The sequence below is a fragment of the Rhinoderma darwinii genome, chromosome 2 (assembly GCF_050947455.1).
Source record: "Rhinoderma darwinii isolate aRhiDar2 chromosome 2, aRhiDar2.hap1, whole genome shotgun sequence".
In the NCBI taxonomy this organism is placed as follows: domain Eukaryota; kingdom Metazoa; phylum Chordata; class Amphibia; order Anura; family Rhinodermatidae; genus Rhinoderma; species Rhinoderma darwinii.
The window spans coordinates 400,736,301-400,754,001 of NC_134688.1; the positions used below are offsets into that span (position 1 = coordinate 400,736,301).

Consider the following 17,701-nt stretch of genomic DNA (forward strand, 5'->3'; position numbering starts at 1 on the left):
CCTTACCGTTGGCGCGCAAGCGCTGCTGGGAGGAGCATTGTGATCGCTGTGTCACAGCGATCACATGACTGGAGACCATGCTGAGTGGTCTCCAGATGAAAGCTCAGTGATATCAGCAGTCTCTAGACAGCTGTATCACAGAGCTCTTCACAGTCTGCGCGTAAGCGCTGTTGTTAGGAGCAATGTGATCGTTGTGACAGGTTGTCACAACGATCACACGACCGGAGACCACGCTGAGTGGTCTCCGGTTAAAGTTCCATGATACAGCTGTTTAGAGACAGCTGTATCACGGAGCTAAAGGCCGCCGGGGAGCGGCAAACCTGCTAACTCTGCAGGACGTTCTGGAACGGCCCTGCAGAGTTAATTGCGGACAGTGTGCATGAGGCCTTAAAGAGTAAAGGAGTTGCCCATAGATTCTTGAAAAAATCAGTTTGCTATAAGCAATGCTTCCATATTTTTGATCAACTTCATTCTATTTAACCCCAATTATTATTATTTTTTTTTTTCATTTTCCGTTTTTCCATCGTTTATTCCAAGAGCCATAACTTTTTCCGTAGACATAGCTGTAAGAGGGCTTTGGTTTTTTTGCGGGACGTGTTGTCGTTTTTAATGTACCATATAATATATAGGGAAACTGAGAAAAAATATTCTTTGTGGGGTGGAAAGGGAAAAAAACCCAGTAATTCCTCTATTGGTTTTTGGGTTTAGTTTTTACGGGGTTCACTGTTCATTAAAATCATCATGTCAACTTTGTTCTGCGGGTTAATAATATTACAGCGATACAAAATTTTATATTTTTTTATGATGTACTACTTTTACAAAGAAACTTTTGTTAAAAATTTTTTGGATACATACGACTTTCTGATCACTTTTCATTCCATCTTCTTTGTGAAACGAGGTGAACAAATAACAGCAATACTTGCATTGTGAATTTTTGTTTTTCTACGCCATTAACTTAGTGAGCTAAATAGTGTGATAGGTTGGACTTTTACGGATGCAGCAAAACCAGTTATGTTTCTTTTTTTTATTGCTTACATAATAATTTGGGGGGAAAAAATGTAAATTTTTTTAGTTATTTTTATGTTTTGTTATTTTTTAAAAAGATTTTGTCACCACAAACATACACTGCTGCGTATGTTGCGGGCTCAGCAGTGGAGCCTGTGCCATATGGGGATAGTTGCCAAGGCATTAAAAAAAAATGTCTGTTTTTTTTTTAAAGCATGCCTCCAGTCACAAATGAAAATTTCCCATTGCTCCAGAATAATATTCCTACAGAACTGACCATGTCTGTCTGTTTATTCAGCACCGGACAGAGTGTGTCAAATTTAATATTTCATGGGACTGCAGCCTTGGTCTCCTCATTTTACAAGCCAGCATGTTTCCATATTTCTTCCCTCCTCCCCTCATGAGTTTGTCAGTGTGAGTGCCCTCCAATTGTCACACATTTTCTTCTTCCAATTAAGTACAGCAAGGCATGCACAGAACCCATGCTGTGTAAGAATGGCAATGCCACCCCACCAAGGTATGCAGGAAAATTTGTGGTAAGGTCCCGGCAGGGCTGTACCTAAAAAAAAAAATAAAAAAAAAAAAGATTCTGGTGACAACCTGGGACAACTTGCGAGGGTCGTACCCATCACAGGCTATTGCTAGTTCCCACACTGTGATTGGTGGCAGAAGTGCTGCTGTCATTCCAATTCTCTAAGATACTGTATAAAGGAAGTGTATACAGAGGGCTGCAGGTTATAGAAACTAATGCTTGTAAGGTGTATATTTGGTTAAACCACTTAAGGACCCGCGCATATATAATTGATATGCTATAACATTAGAAGGTAGGAGTACCTCTTAAACCAAACAAATTGAACCGTTTTCAGCTGCACTGTGTGAATGGGATTTCTTGAAACCTCTATCTGCTGTAGTAAGTTACTGCAGTGGCTATGCTCTAAATGTGGTGTACACCGGACGTGAGACAGCAGAAAACAAATAATGAAAAATGGCGGCCTCATTTTTTGGGGATATGGATTACAGTTGTGAATCGGATACTATTCTAATCCCTAAATGTTTAAAGGCTAGAATTATCCAAAACCGAAATTTGTATTTAATGGTCATGTGGTGTTCTTCTTCAATAATGCTAGTGATAAAAATTGGGGAGTGGCAACCTCAGTTCAAAATTTTAATTTGCCGCATGGTCAAACCAAGGTCATGGCCTTGGGGATTTTGTGTTATGTGAAGAATTACCTTTCATAAGAGTTACATTTTTCTTGCTCTTATCTCACTATTTTTAGTTGATGGATGTGCCATTATCAAAGAGCTGCAACCCTTATTTCAAGAGCATGGAATGACAGAGACTGTACATAGCTGGGCAGATCATGGCTACCTGGCCACATACACAGCGAAAAACGGGAGGTAAGAGACTAGACCCGTAACAGACTATATCTTTGGATGGCATGCTTTTAACTGACACCGTTAATTTTAATTAAAGGGGTTTTCCAGGGACATTTTTTTTCTCAGGCCGTGCAGCGCATGAGCACTAAGGAGTTTTACTAATAAGAGGCCAATGGGGCGGGGATTGAGGCGTAATCAAAGAGAAGAGCATTGAGACACTGGACCAATAGTATGCCTCAAACCCGGATGTACGTCAGAAGTCCCGGGTTTTGAGGCATCCTATTGGTCCCCGACTCCTCAATGTCCGCCCCGTTCAATCTTTGCTTGTACTTGAATAGCAGCACGATTTCCTTTGCATGCGTGTTATTCCTCAGTGAAAATTGGGGAATAGCATGCATGCAAAGAAAATGGTGCTGCTATTCAAGTACAAGTAAAGAATGAATGGAGCGGACATTGAGGAGGCCGTGGACCAATAGGATACCTCAAACCCGGGTGTACGTCAGAAGTCCCAGGTTTTGAAGCATCCTATTGGTCCACGGCCTCCTCAATGTGTGCTCCGTTCATTCCCAGATAAAGCAGGTGGGCGGGATAAACTGAAAGGGAAGGGAGAACTAGTGGGAACCAAGAGACACAGAGGGGGTGGAATAATTAGTAAAGAACAGCCCTGTTTCGTTACGTAGGTCCGTGAGGTATCGACACGGCTGTGTGTATTCTAACTCTCGTGCACGATCCTGTGTCAAGAGAAAAACAGACACAAATGAAAATCAGAACTTCCGGCAGGGTAGAGGTAGGGAGAATAGGAAGGAAAGTGTTCAGATTTAATACAGACTATATATTAGGAACTGTATTAAATAGTTACATAGAATATTAGGTCAAAAATGTTGTGTCCCTGGAAAACCCCTTTTAAGTTGACTTCTATTCTAATAAGAGATTAGTGAGGACTCAATGGATCGAGGGTCTTCCTTCCCTCACGGGTGCTGCTCCTCTGCTAGTAAAGCAACTCTTTATCTGTAAGATTGAAGGGGAAGTGCAGATTGTGACCCATTTGGTAGTCATCTGATTGATTACACGGTGTACTTTATAACCCAGAACGGAGAGACCCTCTGTAAGAGTGTCTCGCTCTAGCAGTCCAATCCCATCCTTGCATTACATGGTCCGCATTACAATAGCCAGATACAACCCCCCCCCCCCAGCTATTAAAGCTGATATTTTGTAACATTTTCTTTATTTGTTAGGTGACATTTGCATATTTTACCACTTGTAAAACCATTCTTTGATCTCTGGTAACAATTCAATATCTTGCACCCTGATGTTTATCGCGCAGATCCCCCATTCTGCTTGTTCTTATGCCGCATTTTTCATAGCTGTAAATGACTTCCTGTATTGGTGACCAGACTTTTTATACACCTCTAAGTATACACAAAGCGGCACCCGAACACCAAGTTGCCATTCGGTTTTACTGCAAATTGGGGAGGTTTTTGTATGATTGTTAATAAGCATTAACATTCATTATCATTAAAAACTTGCTGATTTGCAGTAAAACCATGTGGCGCTTCAGTGTTTGCCTGCATTTCGGCAGTACCTTAGCCACTATTTGTGTCCCTACTCTAAAGGTGGCCCACACATCAGATGACCGTTGGCCGAACCTGCCAATTTCGGTGGGTCCGGGCAACTATCTGATGTGTTTGTGGGTGTTCCGACTTTCCCCCAACGGCAGATGTCGAGGGAAAGAAGGATCAAGCATGTTAGATTTCAACATGCCTGATTCTTTGTTCCCGCAGCAGATAAGCTACTGCCAGAGGTGTCTGGCAGTGGCTAATTCATCTCTCCCTATTAAAATCACATGCACGCTCTACCATCAGCAATCTTAAAGGGGTTGTGCACTACAGGACAACTGATGATCTATCCACCGGATTGGTCATCAGTACATGATCTGTGGGGGTCCGACACCCGGACCCCGCACCGTTAAGTTGCTCCGGCTGCCTCTGAGGACCTGACGTACATGCCAGAAGCAGTTGGCTCTGGCCACTGAATAGTGACGAGCTGTCGTACTGCAGTTCTGCTCCTATTCAAGTGAATAGGAGCAGAGCTCCAGTACGGCAGCACGGCCGCTATGCTATGTTCGGAGCCAACTGCTTCTGGCTCCGTACATAGCATAATAGGCCATAACATCCGGTGCCCGGAGATAACTGGAGCGGCTTAACGTTGCGGTCTCCGGGTGTCGGACCCACAACGATGATATACTGACGACCTATGCGGTAGATAGGTCAACAGTTGTTCGGTAGTGGACAACCCCATTAAGTGTGTGGGCACCTTTTAGCCGCAACATCGGTGGTCATGAGAAAATGACTCACCGCAATATGAACGCAGTCCGGGACGTCCAGTCCTAATCACCAGATGTACGGAAACCTTCCGGCTTGCAGTGAATTCAAAGATGCAATAAATATGGAAATCCAGCCTCCGTATTTTAAAATCATTCTCTTCTTGTATCATTAATACATGTTCCAGTACCGATCCAGATAGGTGATCTAGAACCTTAGGGTTCGAAACGCGTAAGTGTAGGAGATGCATTGGTCACCGTTTGAGTCAGTTGCGGTATTAACGAAACAAACTCCTAAGTGGCTCATGACATGCTCCTCTTATTGTCATTCTGTGTTGTAGGTTACAGTTTGTAGCATTTCCTATACTGACTCCCTGCTGGCTCATGACAGTGCTGCCCCATTTTAATGGTCCGACTCAGGTCAGGCTTTATAGAAATGGCCCAATACAGGAAAATGAAACTTTGGGGTCGCATAAAGCTTCATAAGGCTGTCCAAAAGCTGAATATTTTTAGACTTTAAAGGCTAAAATATGAGACATTTGTTTACCATTTCTGCACAAAACTTACCATTCTCAAAAACGATTTGACATTTGCGTTTTATTTTGTTTTCATGTGTAGTTTATGGTAATCTGAACGACTAGGGCTTTTTCTTTAAAAAGTAAAACAAATAATAGATAGGTGTGTAAAATAAATCTTATATATATATATATATATATATATATATATATATATACACACATATAATGTGTATATTTTATTTATTTGTTTATTTTAAACTGCCATTGACACTTTTTTTTTCTATTATATGAAAATTCTGTCCATGGGATCACACAACCATGTGTCATTAATAGTTTTACTGTCAGTGCTGTGGCAGAGGGCATGTTGGGCCCCTAGTGGCACCAGGATATGGATATGATATTGACCTGCACCCCTCATTGTTTGCTTTTTTGCAGAGACTTTACTGTAGAGACTTTTCCTGTAGTTTTCTTCTGTGCAGATATTCTGTACAAGATCAGGCTGCTGCCTAATGCAAAATACATTCAAAAATGGATCTCTGGTGTGATAAATATTCCAGTTAGCTTTACATATTTGTTTACATATAAGTGCTAAGGCTCTGTTCACGTCTGGGTCGTGGTTTCCTTTGATACGGACGCATTCACTTATAATGGGGTCTGTTGGGTTGTGTCGTTGGGACACAGAAAAAGAAACCTTGAAGCGTGTAGAATATAGTTTCTGCGTTATCTTCGATATTTAAAGGGGTTTTCCCATAAGGGACGTTTATGACCTATCCACAGGATATGACTTAAATGTCAGATCGATGCGGGTCCCACCTCTGGGGCCAGCACCTATCTCTAGAACGAGGCCACCTAAACCCTGTTCTAGGTTTGTCTGCTATCGCTGACTCCCAGATACTTCCTAACTTTATGATCGGGAGTTACGCAAACAGCGTAGCTCGCTGAGCTACGCTATTTCCATAACTCCCATAGTAGTGAATAGCAGTTACTGAAGCAGCGTAGCTCAGCGAGCTACGCTGTTTTCACCTTAATGGTCGGAAATCAGTTGACACACAGAGGTAGAACGGGGGTTAGGGCCCCCGTTCTAGAGATAGGCGCAGGTCCGAGAGATGGGACCCGCATCTATCTGACATTTATGACACATCCTGTGGATATGTCATAAATGTCCCTCATGGGAAAACCCCTTCTGTCACCACATTATAAGGGCCTACATAAGGAGATCGGCGTTATAATGTAGGTGACAGCAGTGCTTTTTATTTAGAAAAACGATCTATTTTCACCACATTAGGAGCGATTTTAGCTTTATGCTAATTAGTTTCTTAATGCCCAAGTGGGCGTGTTTTTACTTTAGGCCAAGTGGGCGTTGTACAGAGGAGTGTATGACGCTGACCAATCAGCGTCATGCACTTCTCTCCGTTCATTTAGACCGCGCATAGTGACACTGCGTTATTCACTATGTGCTGTCTTATACTGACATATTAACATTACTGAAGTGTTTAGACAGTGACTAGACATTCCTTCCAGACAGGACGGGATGTCTATTCACAATCCCTGCACTTCGTTAACGTTTGTTTGGCATTTACAGCAGAGCAAGCGTAATCTCGCGAGATCCCGCTGTAAATGACAGGTTACAGTGAGATTACGCTTGCCTCTGCTGTAAGTACCAAACAAACGTTAACGAAGTGCCGGGATTGTGAATAGACACCCCGTCCTGTCTGGAAGGAATGTCAGTGTCACTATGCGCTGTCTAAATGAATGGAGAGAAGTGTATGACGCTGATTGGTCACTGATTGGTCAGCGTCATACACTCCTCTGTATAACGCCCACTTGGTCTAAAGTAAAAACACGCCCACTTGGGCATTAAGAAACTAATTAGCATAAAGCTAAAATCGCTCCTAATGTGGTGAGAATAGATCGTTTTTCTAAATAAAAAGCATTACTGTCACCTACATTATAGCGCCGATCTCCTTATGTAGGCCCTTATAATGTGGTGACAGAGCCTCTTTAAGCTCTTATCTATCTGTAAAGACAATCTAATCTTAGTCTAATCCTCCTTCCCAACATGGAATTACATGGTAAAACATGACGTTTTCATGTATTCATCTGTACAATTGCTGCATATCTCTGCACCGCTATGCACCAGAGATTAAAAAGAGTGACCATAGGGACAAGCCCTTGTTTATAGTTAAAGAAATTTTGTATTCTGAAGTGCAAAATCTGGTACTATACAAAGTATTTATAGAAACGCCATCTTGACATGGGCTATTAATGCATTATATTAAACGGCAAAAAAGGAAGCCCTGAGACTTTTACACAGGCAGTATACAGTAGTCAGATCTGTGCACCGATAAGTTATAAGAAATACTGTATTTAAATATTTTTATTATTTCTGATTGGCTGATCATTTAGTGGTTATTTAATCACATGTAAATAGCCCAATAAATGTATTGCCACCACAGTGTTTTATGTCTTGTCAGCTTTATTTTCTGGTGAACCCTGTAGCATATGATTGTGTTTCTTCTCGGATCCATGGTTTGCTGATGCTCTAGAAATAATGCAGGGATTAACAAGCTCTAATGAATGTGTTATTTATTGCTTTCATGTGCGCCTTCCTTGGATGGTCGTGATCTGCTTTCTAGGTCATGGAAAGCTCTGGGGTAATTTCTCACTTTGGTTGTTTTCCATTTTTGAACAATTTCCTTGAATACATCTGTCAATGAACCATTTAACAGATTGCATTATATAATGTACTTTTAGCTTTGTCCCTGCAGCAAACTAATGCTCTATATTACAAAAATAATTCGCTGGATAATTGGAGTCTTCAATTTAGCTGGAATGGGCTCTGGGAGATTTGTGTCCTGCCGAAAAACATCACAGGAGTCAAATATAAAAGATCTCTATATACAAGATGTTCAAAGAAGCACGAGGTGTATTTTCTTCTCGTTTTATCTCACGGTTCATGCTTTCCAACAAGACGCAAAGAAGTCAAAGCCAGAGAAATAGCTGGGAATATAATTTTATGTTTAACCTGTGTGTGTGTGTGTGTATACTTATATATTACTGTGCAAAAGTTTTAGGCAGTTGTGGAAAAATGGTGCAAAGTAAGAAGGCTTTCAAAAGAAGTGTTAGTATATTTTTTTAATCAATGAACTGTAGAGAAATCTAAATCAAATCAATATTTGGTGTGACCACCCTTTGCCTTCAAAACAGTATCAATTCTTCTAGGTACACTTGCATACAGTTTTTCAAGGAACTTGGCAGGGAGGTTGTTCCAAACATCTTGGAGAACTAACCACAGATCTTCTGTGGATGTAGGCTTTCTCAAATCCTTCTGTCTCTTTATGTTATCCCAGATAGACTCGATGATGATGAGATCAGGGCTCTGTGTCGCCATATCATCACTTCCATGGCTCCCTGTTCTTCTTTACGCTGTAGATAGTTCTTAATGACATTGGTTATATGTTTGGGGTCATTATCCTGCCAATCATACTCCTCCCTGATGGTATTTCAGGATGGATAAGTATCTGCCTGTATTTCTCAGCATTAGGGACACCATTAATCTTGACCAAATCCCCAACTCGATTTGCTGAAATGCAGCCCCAAACCTGCAAGGAACCTCCACCATGGTTCACTGTCGCCTCATTATTATACCGCTCTCCAGCCCTTCAGTGAACAAACTGCCTTATGTTACAGCCAAATATTATCCTCAGTCCAGAGCAACTGCTGCCATTTTTCTGCACCCAGGTTCCTATGTTTTCATGCATAGTTGAGTCCCTTGGCCTTGTTTCCAGGTTGAAGGTATGGCTTTTTGGCTGCAATTCTTCCATGAAGAGCGCTTCTGATCCTGATTGAAAACAAAGCTTTTTATCCACATGAAGTCTCAAAAATCGGATCAAGTGGTGTGGTATGATTGTGCGATGCCTCCTGTTTGTCAACGTGCCAGTTATTGCCACTTGTTGCAAACTGAGAGGGACAGAATCCTTGAATTGAGAGACCTAAGTTTATCACTCCGGGAGATTGCTACACGCCTAGGCCGAGTTGTCCGCACTGTTCAACGTTGCGTGTCCCAGAGTTTGGGAGAACAACAACGAACAGGAATGGCAGCAAGAGCTGACGGATTGTCTGCTTTGAAGAATGGTACGTAGTGATCCATTCTGTATTTCAAGTAAAATTGGACGCCACATCTATTTGGCTAAAAAACTTTGCTTTTAATCTGGCTTCTATGCCGCTCCCACATGCCACAGATTGGAGCTAGGTGCTTGAAAATTTGAAAATTTGCAGATTTTAGTGACACCTGCTACTTTTCTCTTTTTTTTTTTTTTTTCTTCATAACCTTACAGCTTGTCCTTCTTGGTGTTGCAAATTCAATGTTGAGGAGGCCTCACTAACACATTGCAGTATTCTTTGTATCCACTCCTGATTTAGCTTTAAAATACTGATGCAAAATACTGACAATCTGCAATGTGCGAGTGAGGCCCAACAGATGCCCTAAGAAAGAAAAGTTGGGAAGACATCCCATTCAAAAGCATTTCCTGTTTGTTAGTTTATAAAATTTATAAAGTAAACTGCTGTGGATTCTTAAAATTAACATACAGGACGTGGTATTGTGATGAGTTTTTTTGTCCACTCAACATGTGTTTATAAACTATAGAGTTGTTTTTTGAGGTAGTCCACTTGCGGTGGGTAACTGTCCCGCAAGACATACTTTCAAATCAATTATCGTTTTGCTCTTACCTTCCTCTAACTTGGCAGTCCGGGCGATATGTCCTTGGCTTCTACTGCGCCTGCGCGGTCGGTTTGATGCGGTCGATGATGACCCCTGGCTGTCAGCTGACGGCGGGGGGTCACATGGGCAGGTGTCACGAATCGTGAGGGCGTTGTGATTGGTCAGTTCATGTAGCGCCGCCAAATACGAGGGGTGGAGTCGTGGTGCTTATAGTAACCCAGCGCCTGTAATGAAGTATGCCGTTGACATCGATACGAGCATCTTCCCGTGACGCACAGCAGAATATCTGCTGTTGAATATTATTATCGCTGGCGACGAGGCCAGAGTGACCAAGATACGGACCCCTGAGGATGAGTATCTGAAACGCGTAGGGTCTTTCATTGTACATGGAATGTTTGCATAGGGGACAGTAGCATTGTGTTACACCCAGCGCTAGGAGATCCGGTGTTTGCTCATGGACACTGGTGCTTTTTGGGGATTGTACTATTGTTGTGCCCAGGACAAATGCTGGTTCCAGTAAAACATTGTTATAAACACTGAGATATATTTATCACAATGACTCAGTGTTTCTTGTTTAATTCATTTTTTAATTTACACGGTGGGGCCTATTTCACAGTGGTGTGTTACCCCTGGTTTTAAAACGAGTTACTAATAAAAGGTATATTTTACTCAGTTGTCACTTCAGTGAACCCTTGAGTTTTTTTTAAGAAAATAGCAGCCACTACTGTTAGGAATCATCCGTCTCTATAGGATTGTCATGACTACTAGCCTAGCTTCTGGGTGGCTCTGGTTTGAGTTGCAGAGCCTATCTCACTTCTCTGTCTTCTTCCTATCCGATTCTAGGGTGAAGTATTTAAGTCAGGTCAGTTCTTTCATTGTTGCTTGTGAATTTCTTTGTGTATGCAAGTATCTGATCAAGCTCCTGGCTACACCCTGTATCACTTGACTATTTGGATTATTGGAACTGGACCTCGTCTTTGTCTTTAAATGAACCCTTTTGCTCACTGATTTGGACATTCTGCTCTTGGCTGGTTTTGACACCTCCAATTTCTTGTATTCTTCTGCTTTTTGATTTGGATTTACAGTCTTTCCTGGTTGTGTGCACTGTTTTCTGTTTACCCTCTCTGTCTGGTTTCCATTCTGGTATTGCCTGCATTGCACCTCCTGTCCAACACTGTATTCTGTTAATGCAACCTGGATTCTATGCAGCCAAATCCAATCTGTCTTGCAGTGGGCTCTGGTGAAGACCGTAGAGTAGCCCTAGACTCTGCTGATCAGAGTAGTGACGGACTTAAAGTAGCGGATTACTTGCATGCTTTATCCTGAGAGTCTCCAGCTGGAATAGCTTACAGAGCAATTCCATAATTTGCACTCGGGAATTGCTCAACTAGTGATTCCGTTACAACTACATCTTGTTAACTATTTTTTCCCAGACTTCTGCATGTAGTGCCCCCTTTCTTGTAGCTAATGGGGAAGATTATGGGAGACTTTTAACACCTCCAAAATTGATCATGGCTAAAGTAACAATTGCAATAGAAATATCCTGCTTTTAAACTCCCTTTCAAAAAAATAAAGACACCTCTTGCTCTAAAAACCCTAAATCTAAATAATAATGGAGAAACAAAAGTAGTTCCTATATGTGATGCTGACCCATCTTGACCTGCTTTGAAAAGGATTACATTGCATTCCAGGAAGTGGTTTACTTAATCAGATCAAAGGTTGAAACCTTACCATGTACAGAGAAAAGCCAAAGTTTGTTTTAAGAAACTATAGTGTGTGTGTGTGTGTGTGTGTGTGTGTGTGTGTGTATATATATATATATATATACAGTGAAGGAAATAAGTATTTGATCCCTTGCTGATTTTGTAAGTTTGCCCACTGTCAAAGACATGAACAGTCTAGAATTTTTAGGCTAGGTTAATTTTACCAGTGAGAGAGAGATTATATAAAAAAAAAAACAAACAGAAAATCACATAGTCAAAATTATATATATTTATTTTCATTGTGCACAGAGAAATAAGTATTTGATCCCTTTGGCAAACAAGACTTAAAGGAGCAGTGTCACCCCAAAAAAAAAAATTCATATCAGTTTGATGTTAGTGTTTTATTACAAACTTTTATATTTATTTATGTGTTACTTTTTTTTATTTTTTTACTTTTTCTTCCCTATGGGGGCTGCCATTTTTTTCCCATTTCTGTATGTGTCGATTAACGACGAATACGGCAGCTACAGTCCCATAGTGAATGCGAACGGGGCCCGTTCCATCCACTATGGTGTACGCCGTCTGTGTGGGAACGGCGCATGCGCCGCTCCCACACAGTCCAAGTTGAACTGAGCGCCGTCCGTCGCCATTTTCCTGTAGACCGGAAGTCGCGGCCAGACAGTAAGATTACTACTTCCGGTCGCGGCTTCCGGACTTGTGCACTTGGAGCAGCGGCAGCAGACGGAGCGGACGGACCGGAGGGAGCGGCGGCGGCAGGAGCAGGTAAGTTATTTCTATGTATGTTCGTGTTTCAGTGTGTGTTTACTACTGTATGTAAACCTACTACACTGTGTGTTAGCTCAAAAAATGGCGAAACACAGTGTAGGAGGTTTGACCGTTCAATCCCCTCGTTTCTCCCGGCACTAGCCAGGATAAAGGAGGGGAGGATTCTGAGAACTCACTAGAGCGAGGGATTTTTTTCCAATTTTGCAGCATAAAGCAATGTGGTTGCTTTACCACATGCAATGCTGCAATTTTGGGAATTGCTCCATCTAGTGACCAGAACTGGGAAATGTTATAAATTAGAATCTAATTTTATAATATTTCCTGACTCGTGAAAAAAATAAAAAAAATTAGAACAATGTTTAATCACCTACACACTAATTGGTTAACTAAAAAAAAGAAAACATTTTTTTTGCTAGCAACACATTCCCTTTAATACTTGGTGGCAAAACCCTTGTTGGCAAGCACAGCAGTAAGACGTTTTTTGTAGTTGATGATGAGGTTTGCACACATGTTAGATGGAATTTTGGCCCATTCCTCTTTGCAGATCATCTGTAAATCATTAATATTTCGAGGCTGTCGCTTGGCAACTCGGATCTTCAGCTCCCTCCATAAGTTTTCGATGGGATTAAGGTCTGGAGACTGGCTAGGCCACTCCATGACCTTAATGTGCTTCTTTTTGAGCCACTCCTTTGTTGCCTTGGCTGTATGTTTCGGGTCATTGTCGTGCTGGAAGACCCAGTCACAAGCCATTTTTAATGTCCTGGTGGAGGGAAGGAGGTTGTCACTCAGGATTTGACGGTACATGGCTCCATCCATTCTCCCAATTATGCGGTGAAGTAGTCCTGTGCCCTTAGCAGAGAAACACCCCCAAAACATAATGTTTCCACCTCCATGCTTGACAGTGGGGACGGTGTTCTTTGGGTCATAGGCAGCATTTCTCTTCCTCCAAACACGGCGAGTTGAGTTAATGCCAAAGAGCTAAATTTTAGTCTCATTTGACCACAGCACCTTCTCCCAATCACTCTCAGAATCATCCAGATGTTCATTTGCAAACTTCAGACGGGCCTGTACATGTTCCTTCTTGAGCAGGGGGACCTTGCGGGCACTGCAGGATTTTAATCCATTACGGCGTAATGTGTTACCAATGGTTTTCTTGGTGATTGTGGTCCCAACTGCCTTGAGATCATTAACAAGTTCCCCCCGTGTAGTTTTCGGTTGAGCTCTCACCTTCCTCAGGATCAAGGATACCCCACGAGGTGAGATTTTGCATGGAGCCCCAGATCGATGTCGATTGACAGTCATTTTGTATGTCTTCCATTTTCTTACTATTGCACCAACAGTTGTCTCCTTCTCACCCAGCGTCTTACTTATGGTTTTGTAGCCCATTCCAGCCTTGTGCAGGTCTATGATCTTGTCCCTGACATCCTTAGAAAGCTCTTTGGTCTTGCCCATGTTGTAGAGGTTAGAGTCAGACTGATTAATTGAGTCTGTGGACAGGAGTCTTTTATACAGGTGACCATGTAAGACAGATGTCTTTAATGCAGGCACCAAGTTGATTTGGAGCGTGTAACTGGTCTGGAGGAGGCTGAACTCTTAGTGGTCGGTAGGGGATCAAATACTTATTTCTCTGTGCACAATTTAATGTAAAATTAACCTAGCCTAAAAATTCTAGACTGTTCATGTCTTTGACAGTGGGCAAACTTACAAAATCAGCAAGGGATCAAATACTTATTTCCTCCACTGTGTATGTGTGTGTGTGTGTGTGTGTGTGTGTGTGTGTGTATATATATATATATATATATATATATATATATATATATATATATATACTCTTACTTACGCAACATTAGTTGTGCCAGCATTAAGGCAATACACCTAGACTATTAATAAAATGTGATAAAACATTCTAAGATTTGAAGACACATGAAGGAAGGGAATAAGCGCATGAAGATACTTTTGTCCGTATAGTGTATTAGGACACCTGCACATTACACCTACAAGTGCTTTTATGACATCCCATTCTAAATCCATAGGCATTAATATGGAGTTGGTCCACCCTCTTGCATCTAAAACGGTTTCCGCTTTTCTGGGAAGGCTTTCTACAAGATTTTGGAGTGTGTGGTATTTTTTGCCCATTCACCTAGAAAATAATTTGTGAGGTCAGACATTCATGTTGGACGAGAGGGTCTTGCTCGCAACCTCTTTTTTAGTTCATCCCAAAGGTCTTCGACAGGCTTGAGGTTAGGGCTCTGTGCGGGTCAGTCAAATTCTTCCACCAAACTCCCCTATCCAGGCCTTTATGGACCTTTCTTTGTACCCTGGGGCACAGTCCTGCTCAGAGGTTGCAATAACGCCTCTACAGGTTGTTTTTTTTAACGCCTAAAGATGCCCCTGAATGCTTTGAAATCCGTACCATGCGTATTTTTATGAAAGAGACTGAATTTTCTTCGGGCAGGAGGACCTCTCTGGTGGTTCCATATGAGAGCTATAATAAGGATATAAGAAGCGGTTCTTAGAACCTCCTTCTTATGTCCTTCTTTGCACTCTTGTACTGTGCCATCCTTGCGGGACTGCCGAGCGGCTCCTGATGGCTTAAAGAGGCTCTGTCACCAGATTTTGCAACCCCTATCTGCTATTGCAGCAGATAGGCGCTGCAATGTAGATTACAGTAACGTTTTTATTTTTAAAAAACGAGCATTTTTGGCCAAGTTATGACAATTTTTGTTGTTATGCAAATGAGGCTTGCAAAAGTCCAAGTGGGTGTGTTTAAAAGTAAAAGTCCAAGTGGGCGTGTATTGTGTGTGTACATCGGAGCGTTTTTAATACTTTTACTAGCTGGGCGCTCTGAAGAGAAGTATCATCCACTTCTCTTCAGAACGCCCAGCTTCTGACAGTGCAGATCTGTGACGTCACTCACAGGTCCTGCATCGTGTCGGCCACATCGGCACCAGAGGCTACAGTTGATTCTGCAGCAGCATCAGCGTTTGCAGGTAAGATCGACTTACCTGCAAACGCTGATGCTGCTGCAGAATCAACTGTAGCCTCTGGTGCCGATGTGGCCGACACGATGCAGGACCTGTGAGTGACGTCACAGATCTGCACTGTCAGAAGCTGGGCGTTCTGAAGAGAAGTGGATGATACTTCTCTTCAGAGCGCCCAGCTAGTAAAAGTATTAAAAACGCTCCGATGTACGCACACAATACACGCCCACTTGGACTTTTACTTTTAAACACACCCACTTGGACTTTTGCAAGCCTCATTTGCATAACGACAAAAATGGTCATAACTTGGCCAAAAATGCTCGTTTTTTAAAAATAAAAACGTTACTGTAATCTACATTGCAGCGCCTATCTGCTGCAATAGCAGATAGGGGTTGCAAAATCTGGTGACAGAGCCTCTTTAAGTTCTATGTGTGCGCCTGTGCAACATTATTAGGAGCTGGCAGTCAGTCCCATGCTGGCTCTGGCAGGGGGCACTCGTGCTGAAGGGAGGACTGAGGTGATGAGTGGAGAAGAAGACCGAGCATGAGGAAGATAAGGATGGAAAATGTTGCCGATGAGCACTGAATATAATATAATACTTCAAATTAAATGGTTTTCAGCCTATTTACTATTTAATTGTGATACCGCAAATTATATACTTCAGTATTAGAAGGTTTTGCAAATACTCTCACTTTTTATATTATACCAGTGAGTGTTGGAACCAAAAAGGTGTATACCACCAGTGTTATATAAATTTGTATTGAGGAAAGGACAAGTAGGACAAGAGTAATGGTTCCTTTGAAGAAATGTGAAAAATAAAAAAACTTTATTAGAGATTTTTAAAAATAAATAATTTTTAATATTAAAAAATATATTCCAATGTTGGTCTATTATGTTGTGGTGAGGATGACCCCTGTCAAACACCAAGGGCAAAATAAGCCTAAGAGTTAATTATCTATCGTATATTCCTGTAATACACTGTTATAATCAGACTTGCTTGTAGTATATTACTTTATAACAAGCTTAATTGTTGCTCTATTTTGAGCTAGGTTTATTATATCAGAGTTAAGTAACCATAGGGCAGTGATTTTTCAGTATGCTGTATTCACATATTCTCAATGTATCAATGCTTTGTATTTATATACTTTGAGTGTATCAATGTTGTGCTATATTCACATGCACTGATTGTATCAATGTTGGCTGTGAGTAAGTGTCTTGTCGTTCTCACCATGTGAAGGATGACAGGCAAAACCGCAATAGATATATTGCTGGGAAATTTGAATTCACCGTTGGTTACACTTATTGTGATGTGCCAGTTGATCAGCCTGGCAATCTAGATCGAGATGATATAGGTCAATCACCAGCGCTATATTTTTCTGCCAGTGGTGAAGTGCACTATATGAGGTACACTTATAGTTGGATACTAATAGTAGGTTAGACACCAGTCAAGTGTCATGTGCATCGCTAACCATCGCTAGCACCTGCTTCTAGGATAAACAGTTTTAGTATAGTGCCCTACGTTAATATGCCTTGAATTTACTATGTCAGCGGCTAGAGCGTAAGCACCGCTGGATTCGGAGAGCGCAGGGCAGAATTGTCTAAAGTATTAGAACTGAGCAATCTCTGTGTGCCGTTATGATGTTACAGTGGACGCTAGCAGTGATTTCATCTGTCAGCGTTCGGCGAGATTGCCGGGTGAGCTGTCTCATGTACCGCTGTGAGAGCTATGTGGACGCCGCTGTATGTGAATATAGCACAACATTGATACACTCAAAGTATATAAATACAAAGCATTGATACATTGAGAATATGTGAATACAGCATACTGAAAAATCACTGCCCTATGGTTACTTAACTCTGATATAATAAACCTAGCTCAAAATAGAGCAACAATTAAGCTTGTTATAAAGTAATATACTACAAGCAAGTCTGATTATAACAGTGTATTACAGGAATATACGATAGATAATTAACTCTTAGGCTTATTTTGCCCTTGGTGTTTGACAGGGGTCATCCTCACCACAACATAATAGACCAACATTGGAATATATTTTTTAATATTAAAAATTATTTATTTTTAAAAATCTCTAATAAAGTTTTTTTATTTTTCACATTTCTTCAAAGGAACCATTACTCTTGTCCTACTTGTCCTTTCCTCAATACAAAATTATATACTTCTCCTTGGCTAACAATACGCCTTAAAAATGCTAAGAGGAATGTTTTTACTCTACTGGAAAATATGTAGTGCGACTTCTAGTCATGCTGGAACAGAGAAGGACCTTCCCCAA

General features: G+C 41.4%; 1 protein-coding gene across 1 annotated transcript in view; it reads left to right on the forward strand.

The window, feature by feature from the left end:
* Positions 1-17,701, forward strand: part of SMS (spermine synthase) — a 168,785-nt gene that overhangs the window by 18,399 nt on the left and 132,685 nt on the right. Inside the window, exon 2 of the mRNA XM_075854047.1 lies at positions 2,283-2,403. Within this exon, the coding sequence (XP_075710162.1) occupies positions 2,283-2,403 (121 nt within the window). The remainder of the gene's footprint in view (positions 1-2,282; positions 2,404-17,701) is intronic.